This window comes from Diplotaxodon limnothrissa, linkage group LG2, assembly GCF_057381915.1.
Source record: "Diplotaxodon limnothrissa isolate DT_005_m linkage group LG2, D_limnothrissa_male_GT1.1, whole genome shotgun sequence".
NCBI lineage: Eukaryota > Metazoa > Chordata > Actinopteri > Cichliformes > Cichlidae > Diplotaxodon > Diplotaxodon limnothrissa.
Genome location: NC_140597.1, coordinates 12,721,378 through 12,748,253, shown reverse-complemented (window position 1 = coordinate 12,748,253; position 26,876 = coordinate 12,721,378). Strand labels below are relative to the sequence as shown.

General features: G+C 41.3%; 2 protein-coding genes across 4 annotated transcripts in view; both read left to right on the top strand.

Annotated features, from left to right (window-relative positions):
* LOC146638266 (protocadherin-1-like) overlaps positions 1-26,876 on the top strand; it is a 345,805-nt gene that overhangs the window by 164,449 nt on the left and 154,480 nt on the right. The gene's annotated exons all lie outside the window — the stretch shown is intronic.
* LOC146638269 (uncharacterized) lies at positions 499-2,971 on the top strand. Its single transcript, XM_085360820.1, has 4 exons — positions 499-1,134; positions 1,294-1,449; positions 2,266-2,358; positions 2,631-2,971. The coding sequence occupies exons 1-4, from the start codon at positions 790-792 to the stop codon at positions 2,940-2,942; spliced, it is 906 nt and encodes a 301-aa protein (XP_085216946.1). The 5' UTR covers positions 499-789; the 3' UTR covers positions 2,943-2,971.

Genomic DNA, 26,876 nt, shown 5'->3' with positions numbered 1-26,876 from the left:
AGGTGACATCATCAAATTATCGTTGACATTAGAATTTGTTACACACACTCGCACAATAGTCAATGAGTACATCTTTATTTATTTTTTAAATATTTGATATTTGTCCAGGTCAGCATGATGCCCCAGCCCATAAGACTGAGGATCATTCTCGGAGAAGATGATGCCAGGAAACTAATTTTACCAGCTGGGATATCAGACTCCATTGAGGAATTGTGTCAGGAAATAAAGACAAATTTTGGAGTGCAACAGGATTTTCGTCTTCAATATCAAGATCCTGATTTCGGAAATGATTTTGTAAATCTGACTGCGATCTCTGAAATTAATGATAAAGCAACTTTAAAGGTTGTATACTTGGATAGTGTGCAGTTGCAAAGTTTTACAGAAGATGGAGTGACATGTCAACCAGTGCGAAGTCCAACACATTCCTTTTCAAGCTCTTCAGACACAGACAATACAAGGCCCGTTTCATCGTCAGGTTCATCATCGTCTACAAGACTGTCAGTGTGGCCAAGTGTCTTCACAGTCCCTCATTTCAGCTATGAGGCTGAACTGCAACTTGAAAAGGCCAATGCTGAGTTCATTGCTGGTGGAACTCATTTGACCCCCTCACCAAAACTGAAATCCCACCTTTTAGAAAGGCTGGCTGAAGAAATAATAAAATTTAAAGTCTATCCAACTGACAATGACCTGAATGAAGTTGCAGAAGCCCTTGTCAAACAGCATCCTTGTCTGAGGGAGCAGGGATCCTTTAATGGCTGTTATGGTTGGAAAATTAGCCTCAAGTATAAAATGGCCAATGTCCGGACCAAACTGAGAGGCCTGGGCTGTGCTGAGGTGTTGGTAAATTCACTAAAGAACAAGGCCCAAGACAAAAGTAAGGCAGCATTGAATGTGAAAAAGCCTAGAAGAGCAGAAGTCAATTACTGTCCGCAGTATCCAAAAGGAGAAACCACTGACAGCCTGGAAAAAGAGAGAATTGCACTGCTTTCAGAGGTTCAGAAGAGAAACAATGACAATATAGTGACAATGAAAATGCAGAAGACTTTTTCGTACAGAAGGCAAGAAGTTATTCAAGGACAGCCCTTTATTGCAGATTTTAAAAGCAGATGGCCAGCTCTGTTCACCGAGAAAGAGGTGCATGTCCTATATGTCTAACTTTTAGAGTGTGTTTATGGTTGACCAGTTATTTCTTGCTTCACTAATATTGACATAACATAGTGATAAAACAGCTAATAATTCCTGGTATGTCCTTCCTCTGGTGCATATTATAAGTGCATTGTTCATGTTTTTCAGATTGACAAGGAATTCCTGCGCATATCGACAGTACCGCTGCTATCTAGATTCTTTTATGAGCTAGACTTGTACACTCCACGCATGATGGAGCTCTTTCGAGGCAAAGGTGGGGTGGCTGGCAGAAAAATGAGACACATCATGGTGGCCATCTCCAAGGTGGGTTAGATCTGTGCTTAAGAACTTTTTATGCCCATAATCTGGCAATTTTATGAGCAAAGATATCTATACATATGGTAGGCAAAAGTCCTAAGAGGTTTTCATATTTTATACAAATTATATAAGCATCAGTCTTATATTAATAAGTAATTGATAAAATCGTATGGTTAATTTTGATCAAAATGGGGAAAAAACCCCCAAAAAAAACATTAGTGTTGCCTCATTTTGTGTCTGATTTGGTTTAGACAGATGTTTTGAGGTGGCTGTAGCTCAGGTGGTAGAGTAGGTCAGCTACTAATCAGAAGCTTGGCGGGTTGGTCCCAAGCTCCTCCAGTGTGCATGCCAAATATCCTTGGGTAAGATACTAACCCCAAGTTGCTCACCGATGCATTCATTGGAGTGTGAATGTGTATGAATGTTAGACAGTAAGCACTAAACCCGGTGGCGCCAGTGTTCGACAGCCTCGACCTCTGTCAGTGCGCCCCAGGGTGGCTGTGGCTACAATGTAGCTTACCATCACCAGTGTGTGAATGTGTGTGTGAATGGGTGGATGACTGGATATGTAAAGCGCTTTGGGGTCCTTAGGGACTAGTAAAGTGCTATATAAATACAGGCCATTTAAACAGTTTAGAAAAAGTGATTGGGTGAATGAATTGTTGTATAAAGGCAGCTTTGAGTGCTCTGAGTAGAAAAACGCTATATAAGAACCAGTCTATTTACCATGTGGCCTTTTGGACTCTTCCAAACTAAGTATTCCTTTTTCAAACTGCTGCCTAAAAGTTAAATATTGTCATTATGGATTCCCTTTTTTCTTAGGATGACACAATACATACAAGACGAGCATGCATCCTGAAGTCCTTGTGTGTCTACCTGAATGAAGACCATGAGAAACTTGTGAAGGAATATACGGTCAGTTATATTCACAAGTTGTTCTGTGTTATGTAATTTGCTCCAGGAGTTATGGGTAATTTCGATATATGAAATGGTAAAATGTGACACCACGTGTGAATAAAAGATATTGCAATTGGTCCTTGTTTTGTTTCATGTCAAATTTCTGAGGTGTGAAACCAGAGACATAGAATTTAGTAAATATATCAGCATATTCACGCTGATTGCTGAATTCCTTTTTTTTTTTTCATATGTAGACTCAAACAAATGTATTATTATATTTTACGTCACAGAACACTGAGGCCAACACTGAAGCCATGGAACAAACTGTGATGGGAGTGTATGTCATACATCAGGAGGGTGCGGAGCCTGGAGATGACCCAGAGAACATCGGTGTCCTGATTGAAGGCGTGGAGGTTCTCACTGGTTTGAGGAGCATTGCAATTGCTTGTGCTCTGTTATTTGGACTGATATACTGTCTGAACCTAAGCTACCCACCGGAGCTCAAATGCACTTTTGAAGTCTTGCAAAAGATTATCATGAAGCTGGATGGACAGAGGTTGTCATCCAAGGCACAGTTCCTAAAAAACAAGCTAATGGGGTGAATGAGCTTGAAACGGACTCATGCAAGCCAGATATTTTTTTTTCAAGGTTTCTGCAATGCAAATATGTGTTTACTGTTTTAAAGTTTAAAATTGTAAGTTATAAAATGTTCATATAAACTATGTGGTTTGCTCTGTGGCTATTACACAAAGATTGTTCGTCCATAACTTAAAGTCTTATACACTTGAAGTGTAAACACTGATTTTTGCCAGATGGCAATTGTTACAAAGGCAAATGCACACTGGTTTTCACAAATTGTTTGAGTGGAGCAGTTATGCTCAAAATTGAATGTTTTCTCCACACGTTAAATAGCATAAAGTCACTATTAATGGATACAGCCTGATTAAATGGAGGACTAATGTATGCAAGCAACATAGTAATGTTGTAATATTATAGTAATGTTGAATGTTATGTCTGAGCTTTAAATTGTGTTAAAATTCATATTGTTGTTTGCAATGCATATTTTACTACATTTTACGAAAGTTGCTTTGGGGATAATATTTTTTGTCTGCAAACTATTCAACAGACTTATTTCATTTTTATTATTAGGGTTAGGGTTATTTTATTGTATTTTTTCTTTCAGTCAGCATGTCTTGATCTGGAAGTTCTGTGGTCTTGGTATGAGATCGTTAAAGGGGAGAAAGCTAGGCTGAACTGGGATCCTGCCAACTGTTTTAAGAATGTTCAAGCAAAATAAAAGATGGTTTTGCAAGTTATCATTTATGTATGTTTCATTAATTTAATTAAAAGTAATGTTTACATAAGCAATACAAACACTAACTGAAACATGATTGGTGTAAGTACTACAGACATAAATTACATTTGTTCATTCAACAAGATTAACATTGGTGAAACAAACAAATATTTTACTAGTTCATGTAACAAGACTGACTTTTGATGTGCCAAAGTGTTTAAACAATATAACATGAATTTAAATTAATTTAATTAGACTAACTTGGTACAAACATGTTAACTGAATAAAAATCAAATTAACTGAATGTTAATGTTTAAATTATGTTACACTTACAAACATATTTAGTGTTGAAACAACACAATCAAGATGGATTGATTTAACATGATTTGTTTAGATGGAATATAGGTGGCAAGATGAAATTAAGTTCATCCAATGAATTATTTTTTTGAGTGTGTGTTTATTCTTTTGTGGACAGTGTGAAAAGGAAGCCTGGAGCTGTGAATAGAGCACACTGCTGGATAGCGACCATTGCATTATCACAGGCCTGACAGACAGAGAGGGGTGTCGCGCCACACTGCCACTTTACTTACCACTGAAATTTCTCCTTTATGCTTCTATACGGTGCTTTTCATGCAGGTACGTGCCTTTGCGCCTTTTTATATTCTCCATTGTGTGCTCCTGCTGCTGCTGCTGCTGCTGGAGACTCACCGGCTGGAGAATGCGCAGGCTAATGCAGAGAGCTCCTCTGCCTGTGTTGAGGCTGTGTTAAAAGGGGTCTTTATGTCAGTTCCTTCACCATCTGAAGTCCTGAGAGAGCCTCGGGGACGGCAGAAAACAGACTGCGAAAACACTCGGTAATTCATATTCAGCGGCTCGGTTTTGTGGGTAGATTTGCCTTTGATGTGATTCCCATTGTTAACCTGTTCATATAATAGGATCATGCTCAGAATTTTTCCAGGAAGAAATGATGATGATGACATCAAATAGTGCTTCAGTATGCCTAGCCTTGTGACCAATGAGCTCTTTTGTATCATTATTATATAATGTGTCCATATTATATAATGTGCGCTAAATAATACATGGCATATTTCACAGGTTGAAGTTTGAAGAAGGTTCAACTTCACCAAAAATATGGTTTGATAACTTGGCTGTACTCTTGTAGATTTCTTAAAGGTATTTAGAATCTCACTTGCAGATAAAACATAGATTTCACATCACTTCATTTCCTGTTTTTATTAAAGTATGCGTTAGTTCCCCCTCTTATGTCAAGACTGGGTATATACATCCATCCGTTCCCCCCCGATGCCTCCACACTCATCACTGAGAGTGTAAATCAGCTGATCGTTCGCCACGCCCCGTTTGGTGGCATGGCGAACGGGGAAGTTTATCCACTTTGCATATTGCCCAAGGGTTGCAGGGGTTTTTTTCTCTCCATCAAAACTCTTTGTTTTTTAAATTATTTCCTTAAAAGTGCGTCTGTATTTGACAGTCTATCCCGACACCTTGAATTTTGCTGGTCAGCTTTTTACCTCAACAGATGTGAGTGTCCTTGTTGGAATGTCTTTTATTTGATTCCTCACATTTCTTTATGAGTGATTTTTTTTTTTTTTTTTTTTTTTTTACTTTGCAGCGATGTTTAAATACCAACACTCTTCTGCAATCAAAATGGACATGATTGTGTAGTGGTAATCATTGCACCGGCTTTTAAAAAGCATAGTCTGCATCCACATGTGCATGATAAAATAAAAATATGCAAAGATTTAAATAAGATCTGGTCTCGGTCTGACTGAAGCAGTGCTGAAACTGTGGTTCGTGTCCTCTGGGAGAAACAGAAAAGGGGGACATTGTGGCCAGAACCCAGCATGTATACTGGTGTGACCGGGTGATTTGTGGAGGCATCGTTAATGCTGACTGATATAAACTGGCTTTGGAGTAACATCCAGATGACGATGTTTTCTTCAGGAAAGCTTTGCTTATTTAAGCTCTATGATCCTAAAACATGTTTGATTTTTTTTAAACATCATGCCTTTGTAGTACTACCTCAGCTACTAAACTACTACCTGCAGTCCAGACCTGTCAATACTGATAACATTTGCTGTATTAATAAAATAAGAATACTACAAAGAAGACCCCAAACTGCTCAGCAGCTGAACTCCTGCACCAGCCAGCAGCTGTTAACAGAGATGCTGGCAGATTACCCAGCTTATTGATGTTGCTCGTATAATAACCGTGGGGTTCAAATGACATGCAAATCATTGTTTTCTGTTTTATTTACAGTAATAAAGTCATTAAGTTCTAGTTTTAGCCAAGGGTGATTTTTGTGTGTTATAAGATAGCGCTAGCAGGGATTAGCTTAGTTTAGCATAAAGACTGAAAACATCTGGAAGCAGAAAATTCTCCACATTTGCTATAATCGACACTTTTTCATATGCAAATAAAAAAACTGAGTGGGATTAAACCTCTGAAGCCAAACTGGTTTTACATTTGGATTATTTTGTAGATTAATCAAACTGGATGTTGTTCATACATTTGCCACAGTTGTGGGATAGAAACGGCTCTGTGTGCAGCACTCGATGGAGTCATCCGCCGCTTGTTTTGTTCTTTCTGTTTTTGAAAGTGACCTCCTGCCTGCTCTCGCTGCACATTGACCTCTGACCTCCTTTACTGAAACAGGAACCATGTCTTCATGTTGAAAAGAAAACAAAGAAAAGAGGAAACAAACACCTGTGCGCACTGACTGCATACAAAGTAGCTCTGGGTAAAAACATATAATTGTAAGTCATCCTTGAAGGATAAACACATATTTATCATTTTCACAGCTTTTATTAGAGCAGGGTAGGACAGAATGCCGATATTGTTCCGTATCTTTTTCCGAGTAAAGCAAACAAGAGGACTGCGGAGGTGTTTGCTGAGTGGCATGTGCTCGTTCTCAGAAATTCATTTCTCACAATTTGCTGGAAGGCCAGAAAACATATTTATAACATTTATAACTATGACACCTGGTCTTTGACTTTCAGCTTTCTGCTGTTGGATTTTTCCAAGTCATGGCAGGAATCTTTCTAATTTTATTTAGAGCTTCAATTGCCGGGCCTTTTTGTCCTTCTGGTTAACAACTCAAAGTTAAAGAACAAAAGCAAAAATGCACAGCTCTCCTCTCTGGAATATTTTCAATAGCCTTTAGTCGAGGTTTGAATGTTTGACTGTTTGAAGCTTTGTTCTCAGAGGAAGGCTGGTGTTGAAATGCTCGAGAGAGTTTTGTGTTTTTAACTTGCTCTTTGAACAGATGGATTGACTTAAGGCTTCATAACCTCTCTCTGTGAACAGAACCTTGGTGTTTGTTTGCTCAATGAAACTCAATTTATCCACAGTAAGCAGCAAGGGCAACTATCTTGACTTTATAAACTCATAAAGTGCTGCATGCTTAGTCTGCACCAAACAGGAGGACAGAAATTTCACTTTCACTTTGCGGTTCAACAGCCTGATTAGAGGCTGTGACACAGCCCCACGATCCGCGTCCCGCTGCGGTATTTATCCCTAATGGAACTGTGCGTTACTTTATTGTGAGCACGGTATATCAACTTGGATGGATCTTCCATCAAACAAACCTTGTAAATCATAATGATTTTGTGAAAAATAGTCTACTTTGAAGAGCTTATTCAGTTCTACTGTTTTCTTTTGTTTGTACCTGAAATGTGTGAGTAGAAGGAAAGAAACGTCCAATTTTATCTCATTGATAACTTTATCTTATGATAACTGCTATATAAGGATAAAAAAACTGAGGCTAAAGTTCTGAGCTGGACTCTCTTAAAGTAAACATGTCACTGCAGATGACTTTTCCTTTCTGTTAAAGGGAGTTTCTCCTCCTGACTGTGATGTATTCGTATTTTATTTTGAATTCCTTTTAATTTGTTGTTTTCCCAGCTGAATTTCTAGTGGATACTCATTTTTAAAAAAAATCTAATTTCTGCTCTTCTATCATTTTTTTTTTTATGTTTAATGACATCTTACTCACTGGGTAAGTGAGTAAGATGTCCATAACCCCTTTGGTTCTCTGATTGGAGGGCCACTCCAAAAGTGTAAAGGAGACATATTAGGTCAGGGTGGCTGATGTGTACGCGGCGCATCCAGTTTTGTGGCTCCAGTACAGCCACAGTCTGATGACCATTGAGCACCTCCTCTGCTGTAGTTTGAGTTTAAGAGCCTTGCTAAAGGGCACTTTAAATGAAGTGAGGACAAGTGGCTTTCTGTTACTTTCCACGGGCAGATTTTTCAAACCACGCTTCTAAAGATCATCTGCACACATTGCATGTTGCATTATTATTGAGCAACGTGTAGTTTTGTACAAGCATCCAGTTTTGAAACTGTCCTTTTATAGCTTTGATAAAAAGATTTTAAAAAAATGGCAGCTGTCCTTTAAATGCTCGTCTTTTAAACACAAGGTTCAGTAATGAGCAGCTTCCTGTTAGCTTTTATCGCCTTTCACAACCTTCTTGTTCAGATGGTTTCAAAACAGAAGGCTACCTGTGAATTTAGAGTATTTTAAGGCCAATATGCAAAGATTGAGAATGAACATCCAAGCTTTTTTTATTAATATGTTTTAATCACTTGAACGTTTTTAATTATGATTTTAAAATGTCCTTAAGGCTTTATTACTTGCAGAAGAGAAATATTTTGTGTGTTTTGTGGGTCATTTTAGACACTTTGCCACAAAATTCTACGGGTCATGATTCATACCTTTGCATAGACTGAAATTCACTTTGAACAGAACATAACAGGGAAATATAAAAAACAGTTGATCTGTTTTAGGCCATTTAGTAAATTCTAATAATATTTTTATTGACTGATTCTGAGCTCGGTGTACGATTATGAATTTTTCAGTCTAGGATTCCACGATTAATTTATAAAGAACAGAGTTACATGTTAAGCTAAAAGACCAACCTGCCTGATTTAGAGCTACACATTCCAAATTAAAGTCCTATTTATAGACTCATGCGGCTTAAAGGCCAAGATCTTCTGCACCTTTCAGCACCTGTCAGGTCTTCAGGCTTCAGTCTCTATGCTCCAAACAACACTCGTAGCATTTCGCATTCTCCCGCATAAATGTTAACCCATGCTAAAATTACATACAGTATCTGCCTCGGAGCCTTGTGTAACCTAGCTTTGATTCAGCGCTGTTGTGACCCACTTCTAGATCAATGACATCTGGAGGAGGAGAAGGTGGCAGGGAGGAAGGGAGGGAAGGTTGCTGGGAAGTGCTGATGATGTCTAACAAACGCGCCCGGCGGGAGGTAACCTCTGGAGCAGGTAGCGTGGAGGAGGCGCTAAACGAGAACGATGTCCAACTGTGTCTTTCATTATGAACAGATGCTGCCATGATGGTAGGGAGGAGGACGAGGAGGCAGAATTCAAGAGGAGGAACAGGGAGACTTCCTCCTTAATTCAAGGAGGAGAATGTATTAATAAGAAGGGACGCAGAGGAAAGAGCAGGAAGATCGAGGAAAAGAAAGGAGTGCGTGAGGTGAAGAAGAGCTAACAATCCAGAGGGGGAGCTCTAGGAAAAGACGAAAAATGTACAGAGCAAGAAAAATAGAATAAAAAGAAAAAGAGAGAGATGAGGAAGACCTTACTTAGAGACTGTAATCCCTGAAAAGTGCAGCAGCACCTCTGGCCATGGATACATGCTTAAATATCGCACTTCACTACTGTTAAAATCTAAAGTCAATGCTAGATCACAGCACACTGCAGCCAATTGCTGCAGCGTGTGCGTGTGCACGTGTGTGTGCAAGTATGTGTGCACGTGTGGGTCTATACGTTCCTCCAGGTTCATTGTACAACTTGATTCAGCCCGATTCATTACTTGAAGGTCACTAATGCCTTGACACATAAACACACACCCACAGTGTATTGAATTAAATATTCATAATACTGCGACTGTAGCAGACTATTGAGGCGCATTCAGGTTGAACAAGAAGAGATTTTTTGCGCGTTGACCTCCAGACGGCCGTCTGAGGTTATTCACCTCAAACAACAATGAACTTACTGCAGAGATGTTAGCTGTATCTAATTCCGTTTATGAGCCTTTATATTCACTTTTGATGGCATTAGAAATGCCTTAATATTGAGCCTGAATGGACCTTTGGTGATTGGTCACTCTCAAGCAGAGCAATCTCAGGTGATTGTGTAGTTTGCATGTAAAATTAAAGCAATCCAATGAACTTCAACTACCACATTTACAATAAAAGTGATTATAAGTCGGATTATAAGTTACATGTTTTTTATTTTGCATGTTTTTATTATGATTATCATAATTATTATGACAGTTGATTGTAAAGTATATACAGTAAGAACCCTGTGCAGAAGTGCGTATAGTGCGGTGGTTTACACATTCGCTTAAAAAGCGATCTCCCAGCAGGAGATCAGATTCCTTTGGGGTTGTATCAGGAAGGACATCCGGCATCAAACATGTGGAGCTTTCCGCTGTGGCGGTCCTTTGTCAGTGAGGGAGCAGCCGAAAGTAGCTTTATGTAGAAATACGCAGAATTAGTTGTAGATAATTATAAAGACATAACGGCACGAGCAGTGCTGTAGGAGGGGCTCCAGAGTCACACCTGTAAACAGCCTATCCACATGGCTAGCTAACAACTGCAATGCAAGTGAGCTGTGGCTCTGTGAGACCTCTTTCTGTCACTGTATTCACAGGTGCCTGAGGTATCAGTAATGAGGATCAGCATGTATACTTGCACAAACACTGCATGTAAAGCAGCAGAAATGTTTGGAGGGGTATTTGGATCAGAGCTGTAGACATGGGCTACACCAGAGTGACAATAATCAAACACCCGGAGTGCAAAAGAATAAACAGCCATGAGAGCATGGAGAGCTTCAGCAGCCTTTACCCACATTCCTGTTTTATCCGCACCTTCTCAGGTGACGACGTTTAGAACAATGGTGCAAAAGTGCATTTCTATGAATCTTCAATATTTCTTTGTACGGAAAATTCAAAGCCAAAGACTCACAAGCTACCAGTAATAGTGTAATCATTTAAATGACTGAGGGTGCAAGGCATACGTGTGCGTTCATGCAGAACCTGGCCTGACAGAAATGTGCAAAACCGAACTCGGTCCACCTGACTCAGGCCAACAATGACAGAACAATTAGCAAACGTTAACGTGAGCTTTTGCAAACCTCGGCTCAAGATAGTTTTATTATTATTATTACTTTATTTAAACTGCTCGTTAACAGGAATTAAACTTTTAAATGAAATCGGAAGCTAGCTTATCCAATTAGCCTGTCTCAAACTGTCATGGCTGACTAAATGAACAAAGTTCACATAATCTTATATATTCGTGTCTTGATTTATAAAACATGTAGTTCTGTTTCTGAATTTCTGTTCATACCAAAACGGTTGTTTGACTGAATCCAATGTGATCAGCGAGACTCAATGATTTGGTCTTTTTTTTAACAGCTGTATATAACTGTGGCCATGTGAGTTTATGAATGGTGCACTTATTTTTTTTAAAGATATTTTCAAACTGATCAGTGAATTCATTTTGCGTATTTTGCCCCCACATTTTTTTTTAATTAGCTTCCTTTTTTAAGCATCATTTTTCCTTCAACCAGCTTTCAATTACTCCTACGTTTTTTGGCATTTTTTTCTCATTTCTGAGACATTTTGCATGGAATGTGATATCTACGTTGCGTTACCTGAGGTGTAAGACGTCCGTATCTATCCTCTTGTAGGTGGAGCGTCGTCAAGCACCCAGCTGGAGAAGGGGGCCGGACATAAAAGACTGCCTTAAGACAAAACTAAAGACACAAAGAGCATCTAAAGCTTCTTTTTTTTTCCTCCTTGAATTTACAAAAAGAAAACCGATTCAGTCCTCAAGCTTTTTCTGTCTCTGCTTCAGTTCTGAGGATTTTTTCTCTTCCCTCCTTGCCTGTGGTGGTTGTGAACTGCTTTTTTTGCTTCATGTTTCACTTCGTACAAGTTCCCATCGAGGAGAATCAAAAAACAAAAACCTGATTAAAGAAATATTTTTTGGTTGGAGAAATTTTCCCGAATAACGAGGAGTTAATCATCTTTGGTTCCTCTGGGATCTTTTTTTTTGTTTTTGTCCCCCCTCATCCTCGGTAGGTCACTTTTTGGGGAGCGGATTTGTACCTTTTCGCCTACGCTGCACTGTTCTCTTTGTGGATGTAACTGACGCCTAAGTGGACTCGTCACGATCGCAGTGGATTATTGGCCTTTTGTGGGTTTTTGCTCTTGTCGCCTCTTTTTATCAGCTGGTTTGAAGCTTCTTTTCTGTGTGAGAACTACACATTGTTTCCCAAAAGTCACATTTTATGGGCCATATTTGAACTTTATTGACCTTTCTCCAAAAGTTGATTCTGTTCATCTGGACATAGCGTTTTGTGGGAGAAAAGTTTCGTCACTCATCCAAGTGACTTCTTCAGTCTCAGCTGACTGCAGGTTCCCCCAATCTTATAAATGGCTCGTCTAGCACAGCACAAGAAGTCTAAGACCAGGCAACAAAGGAAGTTTGACTTACTTGTTGTACGTCGGAAACCACCACAAAATATGGAGAGTGTCCTCAGTGACCAGAAGAGACAAGGATGCAACACCGAGGATGTGGATAAGTGGGTGAAGAATTTGTCTGACAGACAGCTCACCAAAACAAAGAAAAACATCCTTGCTAAAGGGTTGGATTTTGCTGTCACACCAAGACAAATCCCACTAGTGGAGCTGATCGCAGCCACAGAAACAGCAATTCGTAACAACAATATTGCAGAAGTGGAAGCAGAGCAACTACGGACGAAAGTTTCGGCCTGTCTCAGCAACGCAAAGCCCCCAGCATCCAACATCACCATGGAGGAGAGGAAGGCACTCACATCACTTAGTGATGACAACAACATTATCATCCTTCCAGCAGACAAGGGTAGGTGCACAGTACTGCTAAACCAGAAAGGCTATCATGAGAAAAATTTGTCACAACTCAGTGACGAAAATACTTATGAGCCCCTGAAACGAGACCAAGGAAGTGGCTACAGGAAGAGGGTGATAGACTGTCTGAAGCAGTTAGAACAAGACAAGGCTATTGACCGGACCTCGCATCACAGGCTATACCCAAGGGAGTCTACACCAAGTCTGTATGGTTTACCGAAAATACATAAACAGGGTGCACCTTTAAGACCGATTGTCTGCATGATCAACTTGGTCACCTATAACATCTCCAAGTTTCTGGCTTCGATCCTCAACCCGCTGGTGGGCAGCTCTGAACACCACATCCAGTTGTTGAGAAGGTGAGAAATGTTATTATGGAGTCAGATGAAACAATGGTCTCGTACGACGTTACATCTCTCTTCACTTGCATCCCAGTCACGGAAGCGTTGGAGGTAGTCCGTAAAAGATTACAGGATGACACCAACCTCAGCAACAGGACCACTCTCAGCATCGACCAAGTGTGTTTGCTTTTGGAACTGTGTCTTCATTCCACCTACTTCACATACAAGGGTCAGTTCTACAGGCAGAAACATGGGTGCGCCATGGGCTCCCCAGTTTCACCCATCGTGGCCAATTTGTACATGGAAGAAGTGGAAAAGATGGCTTTGCTATCCTACCCTGGAACACCACCAAGCCATTGGTTCAGATATGTGGATGACACCTGGGTGAAAATCAAATCTCAGGACATACTACATTTCACGGATCACATTAACTCGGTGGACCGACACCGTCACCAGGGAGGATATGAAAAGTGGCAGGTTAGCCTTCTTAGACTGTGAAATTTCCATCAGTAATTTGGGACATCTAAAAGCTGACGTGTACCGTAAACCTACACATACGGATCAGTATTTAAGGTTTGACTCTCATCATCCACTGGAGCACAAATTGGGTGTCATCAGGATGCTACAACACAGAGCGAACACCATCCCCACTGACACAGCGGCCAGGAAGGCAGAAGAACAGCACATCAAGAAGGCCCTGAGTAAATGTGGTTATCCCAGCTGGACTTTTGTCAAAGCTGGAAAGGCACCTAAAGAAAGCTCCAGCCGATCCAGGAGAGAAGGACAACCGCTGCCCAAGCGAAAACCTGTAGTGATCCCATATGTGTCAGGAATATCAGAGCAGTTAAGATGCATTTTTTCTAAACACTGGGTCTCTGTGGCTTTTAAACCCCAAAACACGCTGTGCCAAAAACTGGTCCACCCCAAGGATCGGGTCCTCCAACACAAACAGAGTAACATAGTGTACGCTGTTAAGTGCCAGGAGGATTGCCATGATTTATACATCAGGGAAACCAAACAACCTTTGGCGAAACGGATGGCACAACACAGAAGAGCTACCTCATCAGGCCAGGACTCTGCAGTCTATTTACACCTACAGGCCAGTGGACACTCTTTCAATGATGAGGATGTACACATCCTGGACAGGGAGGAACGCTGGTTTGAGCGCGGAGTCAAGGAGGCCATTTACGTGAAAAGGGAAAGACCATCTCTGAATCGAGGAGGGGGCCTAAGGGTACATCTGTCACCATCTTACAATGCTGTGATTGCAGCCATTCCCTAACTCTCTGTGAATGGTACTCATAGCCATTGATCAGTGGGCTTTGGTCAGTGGGTTTTGGTCAGTGGTTGTTGATCAATGGTCATGAGAATTTGCATAATTACGATTAAGGAACTGACCTCCCAGCCCATTGTTCCTTCAGTGGGCTGGTTTCAGTCATTATGCAAATGAACTGTTTATAAGACTGGGGAAACCTGCACTTGGATGAGTGACGAAACGTTTCTCCCACAAAACGCTACATTCAGATGAACAGAGTCAACTTTTGGAGATTTACTTTCCTGGATGATTGAGAATGCATCAAGAAGATTTATTGACCTTTGTTTCCTTTTTCTGTAGCCCCCGTGCCTGGAGTTGATGAGTGACAGTCAGGGTTCGGAGGACAGGGTGATTGGCAGATAATCAGCCAACCTGCTTTCTCTCACAGGCCGACAGAAAGGCTTGTCAGGGTGGACAGAAACTCACTCCTGCCACTTCACTTCCTTTATAATTGATTTAGAATTGACTGGCCACACTCTTACATTCAGATGTCCTCTTGTTTGTCTTGTAAACTGGAGTCAGATGATAAAATGAAAATCAGTTTAATCTATGTTTCCAGTGTAGAAGTTGCGCCGAGCTCAGAGACTGAAAGCTGGAGAAAACTGCTGCATGAAGAAGAAAGGAAAAAGACGATGCATTCATTCATTTTTTTATTCAGGTTACTGATAAAGTTACAGGTCATTAGGTTAAAATTCAGAGAAAAATAAAACAAATCTTTGTATAATTACAAATTTACTAGAATTTATTGATTCTTTCTTCTTTTTTGCACATTCAATTTCTGTTTTATCAAATGAGACATTTTTAGTAAAGTCAATGGACTTATTTGAAGTTTATGAGCATTTTCTTATAATTGGTTGATGAATTCCTGAAAAACCTTTCGATGGAATTAAAACAGCAGCTTTGTTCTGCTTCCGGTTGCTGTGCTGAGCAAACGCCATCATCCTGTATCTAAAACCATAACTATTATTATTATCTAAAGAACTACAAGCACCAAAAGATAACTGATAACTTTATCATAGTATATACTGTGTCGCAATACATAAATATTCAGACGCGATCATTCTGTCGTGATCTCTCTGTTTAAAGTCTGCTGCTGCTCCATATCCAAACCACAGTCAGCTCCACGTCCTCCTTTACCCCTCCTGTCCAAAAAAGCTCATTTTAACAACAAATAGCTTGGAGATTTCCTTTTTTTAGGCCATTTAAGATTTAACTGCCAGTGAATCCTGTCATTCAGGCAGTTAGACTCCTTATCGACCTGTTAATCAAATCATTAACGACTGAAGCTCTTATTGACCTGCCAATCAGAGCTTTTCTTTCTTGTATCTTCCAGTAAATAGACTTGTGTAGGACTCAGCTGGTTGGTTGGTTAGTGCTACAGCTTAGTAACAAATGAATAACAGCCGAAAACCAGGATTATTTGTTTGTAAGTACAAAAGTGTGTTTATTCTGACTTATAGCGGTATGTTTATGGGATATAAAGTTGTAAAATGGTGTATGAATTTGAATATTTGTAGTGATCACTGGTTTGCTGTAGAAATCCAACAGAGCAGCTCAGTGGCTTGCTACTGTACCTGTGAATGTACTTTGTATTCAGAGGTTTTTATTAAAATAAATAAGTGCTGATATCATGTACCGCAGCTTTACTTTCTCTTTTCATCTGTTTTCTGCACGTCTGAAGCCAAAAGCAACACACACACACACACACACACACAGAAAGTTTGCTCTTGTTCCTGAGCACCTTGTATGAGACACCTTAACGTATCTATTTTCACGGGAGACCTCAGCGGGGATATCATATTGACTTTGCTTCCAAAGTTTTAATTGCACAATTATGTATCATCTCAAGCTGCTTGATTATTGATCGTGGAAAGCATAAACATGTTTGCAGTGTTGATGAGTAAACCCTCTCTAATGAGCCTGCACTCAGTAAACTAGCTCATGTTTCTACATGACTGTTGTGGAATCTAAAGTAAGGCCCAATCTTCTTAAACCTTTCCGAAATATTGATGATTATCCCTAACTTATTGACTTCAGTAGAAGGCATCACCCCAGAGAGTGTGCTGAAATGTTTCTCCTCCTTCTAAGTGAAAGGCGTGAGTTCTCACACCAGTACAAAGACGGGGAACTGTCCGCATCGGTCTCATCAAGTTAAAAGAATTTCAGCTGATGCGAAGATCCAACAATGAGCTGGTTTAAGTTAGATCAACAGGTTCAGTCAACTCAAGAATTTTCCCACCATTAGTTGCACTTCAAGAAAAACTCATGGTGCAGTAATCTGAATATTTGGTGTCAGTGCAACACTGACTCCATTCTTTGAGGGTTGTGATGCTGCGCTGTAGGGTATTGTTTCATGTACCACATGACTGTGAGGGATAGAGATGGACTAGCTCGTCGTTAACGTGGCCCATTGGTTCATAAAGAATCGACCACTGGGGCTCATGCTTGATATAGACCCGTTCTTTGACCTTAACTTTCAGTGTTTGTTCTGGCAATTGAACAGTTTTTAAGAATAAACTCAGAGGATCAAAGGTCAAAGGATGTGAAATGCAAACATTTCCGAGCGTTCAAATTGACCTGGAGATGAAAAGAAAAGGACAGCGACTCAGAGCGCTTAGTCTTTTTTTATCAGTATAATTAAATATCATGCAGTCACTGAGGCTTCACCGCAGTGAAAATAGCTTCGTGTGTGTGTGTGCGCGGCTGTGCGTGTGTGAAGTTTCTGTGAAATGTGTGTCGTTGCAAACTTTTTGAAGTTTGTGTCTGCTCACTCAGGTACGCTGCTGTCATTTTCTGACTAATTTTCTCCTTCAGTGACAGCTCTACACCTGGTTACACACACGCGCACAAACGCACACACCCCTCTGAGCCCATATACGTGAGCTGCTGTCACTTGGACTATGTGACTAAATTTCTATCAGCTATACTGTGCCTGTGGGTGCACAGTTGAGTATTCTAGCTGACTTTAACCCGTTGAGAATCCAGAGATTTGAACCCGAGTGGGGTCACTGATCTCCTGAACTCTGGTCCACCTATCGTAGGTGCTGTTTACCTTCAGCTCAGGTCAGAAAAAAGAATGACAAGCAGTAGATTTATCAGCCGTAAGCCGTCCACACCTTTGCACAGGTCACTGACATCCACGAGTTTTAGGTCTGTGGTATGCAAAACGTGCAAAATAGTTTTTTCCCTGTTTTAGATCAAACAGATGCCATGAAAAGATTCATATTATATTTTTTAAATGTCTTTCCCTGAACATGAAGGCAGTTTTGCACCAGTCTTATGTTACTGTAGGCTCTTTATAAAACACCTGCAGGAGGCTGTTTTGGTGATTTAAAATAGAACTAAAGTTTCGCGTCTGGATGAGGACAAACTGCACTTTCCTTACAGGTCACACTCATATTACATTAGATTGGAATGAATCATTTTCAGCACAGAACTGAATATAATTAGTTAGTAAATAGACATGTTTTTATATACTAATAGAAGCCAATAAAGTAAATAAAGCTGAAAACTGGACGTTTTTGGAAAACAGTACATGTAAAAATATGTCGGGAGTCTCAAAGATTTGTATATTTTTCTCATGTACTGTGGAGCTTTGCTTCTCACCGGTTTTACACACCAAGCACATTGTAAACAAAATGACAGGAAATTCAGAATTTTTCAGATCTGAATTTGTCCTGTAACGTACATATGCACCAAAAAAATGCACTGAAAAAAAAAAAAGAACTAGAGTCGACATGAAGCTTGTCCTGATGTTTCTAAAGAAGAATAGCTAGAAACTGAATCTCTGGATACACCCAGTTCTCAGGAGAAGGCAGCGGCAGGGAGATTTTCAGGAGTTGAAGCTGTTTCACGGCCGCTTTCGTCCGTACTTCAGGATGCCGGTGGGGCAGTTTGAGCTGAGGAAGCAGAGAAATCATTTCAGAGAGTAAATAACCTCGAGCAGCACCTAGCTGTGTGTCTGAGGTCAAATAGGATTTCCATCATCAGTGCACTTGTTCCCAAATGCTGTGGCCTGATTGGTCAGGTCTGGTTATTTGCAAACAAAAATCTAACTTGGTCAGAAAAAATAAGCACTGCAAGGTCGTCCTGTGAAATTTGGCTGCATTAAGAATATGCGAGTCCGAAATATATTTAAAACGCAAACTTTACGCGTCCGGTGTCTGAAGAACTTTACACCATGAATAAGCCTCAGCTATAAAAGCTCGATGAAGCTGTAAATATTACATATTCCATGTATTCCACATGCATGATGGTTTCTGTGGCTGGTTCTGTACAAAAGAGCATCAGCGCATGTTCTCCCTCAGTTATTACATAACAGGAGCTAAAATTTACATAATTATCTAGCCAACCAAAAGTGACAACCATATGTGGTTTGGCCTTTCGACACACTCAGCTGGAAAAGCCACGTTATCTCTCTGTAGACTCTCACCATTTGTTGAGCTACCGCTGGTATACTGGCCTGTGATTGGCTCAGCTGTTTCCATCCAGTAATCTGACTAGCTGAGAGCAAAATGAATCTCCACTGCACCTTTGAATGTAGCACCAGCAAACTCACACAAACCAGAATCGCACGTGCACCCAAGATCTGCCGCTTTGCACGAGCCACTCTCTCTCTTTTTTTCTTCTTTTTTTTTACCTCGACAACCGAGGCTTGTAATCTTGCAAGTCGAGCGTGTGAAAAAGACCAGGATTAATCAGTTTACCGCCCCACCAGAGAGAGGACACGCTGCCTTAATAAATAAATATGAATAAGCTTGTAGAGTTTGGAACAGACCATTAAAAAGTCAGAGAGAACATGGACCAAAGTGAAGCTCGAGGTGTGTTTGGGTTCAAGTGAGAGGATCAAGGAGATGTCACAAGTCGCTTTTGGATCAGATCCAATTATGTGAGGCTGATAGCGGCGTGTATGTGTGTGTGTCGCCCTTGAAGTCTTTCAGAGTGTGGTCGTCTTACCTTATCTTTTGTGGTAAATAGACTGCTAAAGATGCCGTGCGTGGTTTTTTTGTGTGCGTGTGAGAACCAGTCCATACTTGGTGCCGCTGTTATATTTTAATTAAAGCCGAACAGCAGCCTTAATTACTGCCATGATAAACAATACCTCTCTCTCTCTCTCTCTCTCTCTCTCTCTCTCTCTCTCTCTCTCTCTCATCAAAGCACCGACAAAGCTTCCTCAGATGTACACACACACACACACACACACACACACACACACACACTCAAAGCCTGCGGTTGGTCTCGGTGGTGCAGCAGAACTGTGTTTATGGCTGTTAATGAAAACTGAGGCCAGAGTCCCAGAATCCCAACGCTAATCACCATCTAACTCTCTGGACAGGAGAGGATGGAGGGAGAGAGAGATGAAGGGTGGGAGATGGAGTTTTTAGAGACCACGACACATGAGCGTGTTCATGTCTGTACGTGTAGAAACAGATAAAAAGTGGCGGTGCAGTCATCCGTCAATTTGCTATGATTACTCTGCTCGCATGTATTGCAAGCGTCTGCTCGGATTACTCATCTCGTGGGGACCCGTCTTCCTTCTGAGGACGAAAATGTAAAGATCCCACAACTCAATCACTCTTGTTTACAATAGTTAAGATGAAGGCTAAGTTTAAACAAGCAGTAGTTATGGCTAAGGGCAGCGTTAAGTCCTCTGAAGTGATGGAAGCAAAACTGTGTGTGTGTGTGTGTGTGTGTGTGTGTGTGTGTGTGTGTGTGTGTGTGTGTGTGTACGTGCGTTTATGTGTGTGTTGGTGCAGAATGACAAAGGAAAAGTCTAAAAAAGTCATGAGCTCTGCAAGCATGGATTCAGCTGTGCATGTAGGTAGTGTTTGTGAGCCACTTTGCAATTTCCCTTCAGTTTTATTCATAAAGTATGATTTTAAATCAACAGTCACTTTTGATTCTTCGATAAACACACCATTAGAGAACGAACCCTAGCAAACTTGTTGGTGACAGTGGGGAGGAAAAACACGTTTTGTGTGTAACGGCCTTTAGAGTTAGGTGAAATGTTTCAGTGGACCATTTCACCTATCACCTTGGGTTTGGTGAGGTCTGAGGCAGGACTAATGTAAGGATTATGTTGCAAGACAAAAGGTCATCACAGTGTTTGCATGCAGGGTTAATATATTTATGCACTGTTTTCAGGTGTTAGCTGTGGATGAGAAATTAGCACTTTGCAGAATGTGAGGCCCTGCTCTGCTGTTTCCACACAGAGAATCTGAAAATAACCCAGAACAGAGAGTTTATTAACCACACACAGACTCACTGAGCTCAAACAGGCTGGAGAAAATGGACCTTATAAAGAGACACGAGCGCCCAGAGAGCACTGCGAGTCTGAGTGGAGAGGGCAGCTGGGAAACACTGAGATGTACTTCCTCCTCTGAGACAAATATTCCTCGTGGCAGGAAGTAGTTTTTCCTCACATTTCCACATTTCAATGACAGAAAAAAATTTATTGCCCAAAGCAAAACTACGAGTTTAATTTACTTCATCTCATACGCTCTACCACACATTACATACCACAAATAAGTGCTATCCTTCTTACTCCACATACAGTATAAACAAATAACCATCTGTAACCTGTTAACTGACGCCACGCTGCGTTTTATCGTGGCAAAATGTCTTCCTGGAGACACCCACTGTGGCAGGAATGATCACAAAGGCTGAGTGCTTTGGCCGGTGATTATATGTCTGACTGTGGACACATTTGGTCCTCAGTGAGACGCAGCAACACTTCACTGGTGTGTAGTTCAGATCAAAATGATTGTGTTGATTTTAAACATAATAAATGGGCCTGTGGCTGTTATCCACTTTATTCCTTCTCACCTTTTTAAATGATATTGGTGGCGTGGCTGGTGTGATTCCATCACTTTGTCTTGGTTAGCCTTAATTAAAAAAAACCTCCAGCTTCGTCTTGTTGTTGTTGTACAAATACGTTGATTGGATGTGAAAATTCATCTATGAGATCGCTTCTGTGCAATAGCTGACTGAAGCACCAGTCTTTGGAGCCTTTGATCAGTTTGCATAGATGACATCCTTTTCATTTTATATCGTATTATTATATCTTGAATCTGGAACCATTTGTATTTATTGAAGTCATCAGGTGGGTATATCATGCATCACATTGTAATGACAGAAAAGGGAAGCAGCTAAAGTTTTACATCGCCCTTTTTTTTTAACAGCAGGAGCTGTTTTGTTGCTCTGGTAGGAAATGATTTAAAATGATTTAACACCTTTTAAATCATGATGCTCCGTAATGTCAAATTGTGGCATTGTGCCATAAACGTGACATGGCTGCTAAATACAGCTGGACCTAAAGGTCATTAACGGTATAACATAACGTGAACCTGCCTTATACATTTAGAAGCAATTTATACTTTCCTTGCCTGAAGAGGGCAACCTTCTCAGGCCTAAATCACCCGTATTGCGTCTTCATGTTGAGACTGTTTGTATTGTAATGCAGATATAAATCATGTTGCTTTGGCAGTAATGTTCCTCGGTTTGGATGCCAAAAACAAGATTTGATTGGATCGAACCGAGGTCACGATTTCAAACCCATTTCTAATAAAAAAAAATTCTTCGACTGAATTTGTGGATGAAGAACTTCTGAGACTGTAAAGTATCGTCTGCTACATTCTTTCAAAGCTCAACCAGACTGTTTCTGTTAGCAGCAAGCCAGCACACACACACAGAGACACACACCTACAGGTTCACACAAACAAAAGAAGACAAAGATACAGAGATTCCAAATAATTACTGAGCCCAGAAGTCTGCAGCAGCATAGAGCCAGCAGTGCTTCAGTGTCTGAGCTGTGTGTACGTGTGCGGTGTGTACCTTAATGAGGAGAAAGAGGGCAGACTGGTTTATAGAGAAAACCTTCCAAATCCCATTACTGCACTGGTTAGTGTGTGTGTGAAGCAGTGCATCATCGTATGTGTACTGGACTGTGTAGTATTAGAAGGTTCTCGTGTGTGTGTGTGTGTGTGTGTGTGTGTGTGTGTGTGTGTGTGTGTGTGTGTGTGTGTGAGTATTTACAGTAAAGTCTCTGTGTTGCGTGTGTGTCCCATTCTGTCCTCAGTAAATAGTGACTTCTCATTAAAGCTTTCCGCTCTGCTGCCGGCGAACGCCGAGTCCTGGAACCTGGATAATCCACTCCCCAACGCGTGCACACACACACACACACGTACACCTACACACACACAATATACAGTATACACATGAACACAAGTCTTACTACCCTGCTAACTTACAGTCCTTACATCAAATCTAACTAACTATCTATCGATATATAAAAACATTAATTAAAAAACAGGGAAAAAGAACTGAGGAAGTTGCAGAGGAGGAGGAATGAAGAAGGAAGAGGAGGAGAAGCAGAGGGAGTGGGTGTATTTGTTGGTTTAATCCTCTCCTATTAGCGGCTCCTCTGTGTGCTGTAAGGATTAGCCTGTTGTCTGAGCTCCAGCAGGTCGGAGAGCAGGGGGCTGTAGCCTCCCCAGCAGCCCAGCCAGGAGCCTCCGACGACGGGCATAGCGACCCACCGCGGGTCCGCTCCTCCCCACCTCCGCCCTTGAGCTCAGAGAGGATTCGGCATTAGTTTGTTTGTTCAGAGCCTGGTGCTGAATAGTCAATGAGGTGATGGATGAGAGTGCGTTTCCCTGGGCAACAGTTTAGAGGCCCTCCCCTCAATTAACCTCTTGGCATGGCTCACACGCACACGCAAAGAAAAATCACACGCGCACGTATTCCGGAGATAACTTGCGCATTGATATGCAAGATCCGAAGTCATACAGCCCATGAACAGACCAGGTCAGGTTGTGGCTGCTGCTCATAATTCACAGCACACAGGCCAATATGCGCACACACATACACACACCAAAATGCGCAGCTTAGCGGAGGATGCTGTATTTACAATTCGGGTCACACAGGCAGAGATAAAAACACACTGAGGCGAACACGGGTCAGTGGTGCTACCGGTGCTTCTAATGCAGAGCACACTCCCACACACACACACTCATGCTCACAAAGTTTGAGGACAAGGCATTACTTGTGATGTTTATAATGCCAAACACACACACGCTGCCCATTCATAAGACAGTAGATAAGCTTTAAAGGAAACAACAGGGGATGAAACCTGCCTGAACTTCATGTTTCAAAAATGTTTTACATTTGTTTAGCTGCTTTTGTGTGATTTACGTCTGCCATGTAAGAGGACAGCTGAGCCGTGCCTTTGGTGTAAATTCAGGCTGATATTAACTTTGTATAACCCGAAGCATCTGATTGGTGCATTAATGGGTGTGGTTGAGCCTGTGAGGCAAAACGAAGGGAGAGAAAGTGGGTGATGGACTGCAAACGGCACGCAGGCAGGCCAGCTTTCACATCACATTATATCACCCCACTGTGTTTATGTGTGTGTGGGATGGTTTGAGGAGATGTGCATGAGTGTATACATGCATTAAAATGTTTCTGTGTGTAGTTTTGTGAAGAAAGGGGAAAGGGTTAGGGGACATGACTGTGTGTCTGCTGCATGACTGTGTGCGTGCGTGTGTGTGTGTCCAGGGGGAAGATCTTCTTCTGCTCCAGTTATAGCGGTCAGACACCAGCACAGTCCTCCACGGTCCACTTCCTGTCCATTTCCTGTTGACCTCTGACCCCTGCTGGATGAGTTGAGGTCCTGAGGGTTGTATGGTTGGTGTGTGAGTGTATGTGTGTAAAGGAGGTTTTTCAGATAAATAAAATAAACAAAAGCACAAAAATATGCCCATGTGAGTGCGATATCACGTATGCGATGATTTAATATTATCTGTATACATTTCCTAATACATCATAATCCATAAGTCACTGGGCTCCACTCTGTGGGATTAAACTATTAAAAGCACATTAGTGAGCCGCAGTTTGGCACTGGGTGGCATGTTCCTTCATTAGCATAAACACACGCTGTTATACACACCCCGTACTCGCTAGAGCAACAAATGTGAATTAAAATGCAGCTGAAAACAGCCCCAGTAACATTTGTTTGAGTAACCCTACTTACTCAAATAGATGCATGTTAGGCTGTTTTAAGGATATTGTTTGAAGGAAGAGACTTTTTTAAAGTACCTTCTCCTGGCTCTTTGCCTTATTTATGCTATTACAATGCAATATGCTTATAATAAAGCATCTGCAGCCCCATTTTAAAAGAGAATCGACAGACTATTAAGGCATAACATTAAAACTCGTGCTTAACATTGTGTAGGACCTCCTTGAGCCACCAGAGCAGCTATGACCTATTGGAGGAAGAATGTGGCACATTTGCATGCTGTGATGTTTTGCACCCAATAATGACACGTGAGAGATCCCTGGTTTGATCCTGGAAGGTTACCAGCAGAAAAATCTGTCAAATCAAACATGTAGAGCTGCCCACTGTGGCGACCCCTTGTGGTAAGCAAGTAAAAAATAGCTTTCTAGGGTATTTAGCTTATTCAGTCTTAGCTTTTGGAGGTCTCTGTACTCTGAGGAGTGAACCTGTGTATACAACTCGTAATGTTTTGAGATGGTAATGTCACTTATGTTGCGTTCATGTGGCTGTACTGCAGTGATGCTCCCAGTGTTCTGGTTTAGCTAGTACCTGATTAAGACTCCTGTAGTAATTAATGGCTCCCAGTCAGTGTTCAATTGGTTAAACCAGTGTTCCTGTCCAGAAACTATTTAATCTTCCCTCACGTCATTTCAAAATGTTTGAAATTTAAAAAATCAAATCAAACTGTTCAGATTTCACGGTGCAGCAGATGGTCCTGTGGGTTTCGTGGACTGAGCTTGTCTTGGATGCTCAGTTGGATCTGGGTGGGTTGGAGGCTGGATCAACACTTTGAGCTCTTCTTCATGTTCTTTTGAACCACTGCTGGGCAGCTTTTGTAGCACGGTGCTGCACACGGTCCTGCTGGGGGAATGCCTTTGCTCCAAACCAGCACACTCCCTCAGGACAAAGTTCAAGTTGATGTCAAACTAACATCCACGTGAACGTTTGCCAGAAGAGCATGGCAAAGTGAGGAGCAGGCCAGTAACAAATGCTCTTGCATTTCTATTTTAGCCTGTTTTACACTGAATCAGTTTGTGCTTTAAGGTCATGGGGTCAGGTGAGATACATACGTGTACATGTGAGCTGATGTTCTTCTCGCTCTATCCCATCCAAACATATTTTTTTCTTTTCCATGCTGGGTTCTGTTACAAACATCTGCATTGCTCTACGATTGTGACCGGACTAATCACAGTTTACAGCACCTAGTCTTGTGATGTGTTTGCTTTGTATCCCCTTTGCTCTAAATTGCCCTCCTTTCTTCTGTGTATTATTTGGAGGATACAGCGATTTTCTGTCTTAGCAATTATTGATTAGTCTTTGGCAGAAAATTCAGTCCATTCCTTGTCTCCTTTTTATAACAAAGATGTCACACGTGCTGGTTTCAGCTTTTTGGATGTCTTCTTTTCTCAGTTTGATGTCATTATGAAATGATTCTTTTGGTTTTTACCACCTTTTTCTGTTTTTTTTTAACATTTCATAGTCGAGACATGGATTCATTGAGAAAATAAGCAGCAACCTTAACTTTGCACTTTTGTACTCCTGGTTTCCTGCTCTTTAAGGATCCCGCAGTAGCAGGCTACAGCGTACAGTATCCCAGTCGTCCATTATTATTCCCAGTTGCTCTGCTCCTAATTTTTCTCCTTTTGTGTATCCTCTCTTTTCTGCCTCTGCGACCTCCTAATTTCCCCACAGGGATCACAAAGTTTCATCTTCCCTTATTAGACTTAATTTGCACTGTGTATGTGTGAGAGTGTGTGTGTGTGTGTGTGTGTGTGTGTGTGCGCGCTTTCATTCTGCTCAAAGACGAGGAGACGCAGCCATGCGGTAAATTGTCCTTGTCATCTGTGTGTCACCAGCAGAATCTGTAACCTTAACCCGCCACTGAGCGCTCTTTTTGGCGCTCAGTGGCGGGGCCTCTGAGGGCCACCGTGCAGCGTCCTCATCTCACAGGCGGGATGCCGGCAACCCGCCGGGACTCTTCCCCTCGATATGGAGGGCAGGACGCGCCAACGCCCTCAGACTGTGTCGCTGCTAATTAGGGAAGCTCTGTAGACCCGTTCGCTAAGTGTGGAGGCTTCTGGAGCTGCGCTGGACTTTGGTTGCTAAACATGGTGATTTGGTGCCTTGCTCAAGGGCCTCCTAAGTACATACTTACTTCTTTAAGCTTCTTTAAACAAGATTAAATTTGAACCTCTTGAACCTTTTCTGGCCAAAAATAAAGCTTACTTTGTCTTTACGACTGCCATTAACAAAATAATAATAATAATACTAATAATTACAAAAAATGCCCATATTGTATATATAATCATTGTGTCTCAGATTTTGGGTTATTTGGGTTTAAATTGCTTCTCTAATCGGCGGCTTGAGATAAGCGATGTTTTTAGAAAGTGAGCAGTTCACGCAGCCATTTCTGTTGTTTCCACCAGCCCTAACACAACAACAGACATGCTGCAGTGGGAGGTGACAGCAGCAGGGGGAGAAGCCGGCTGCCACTCTCACAAATGTGCATGAATATTTTCTGCAAAAGTCAGAGATTTTATTTCTGCTTTGCAGTCATGTCTGATCAGGCAACCAAAGAAATTACAGCAAACCTT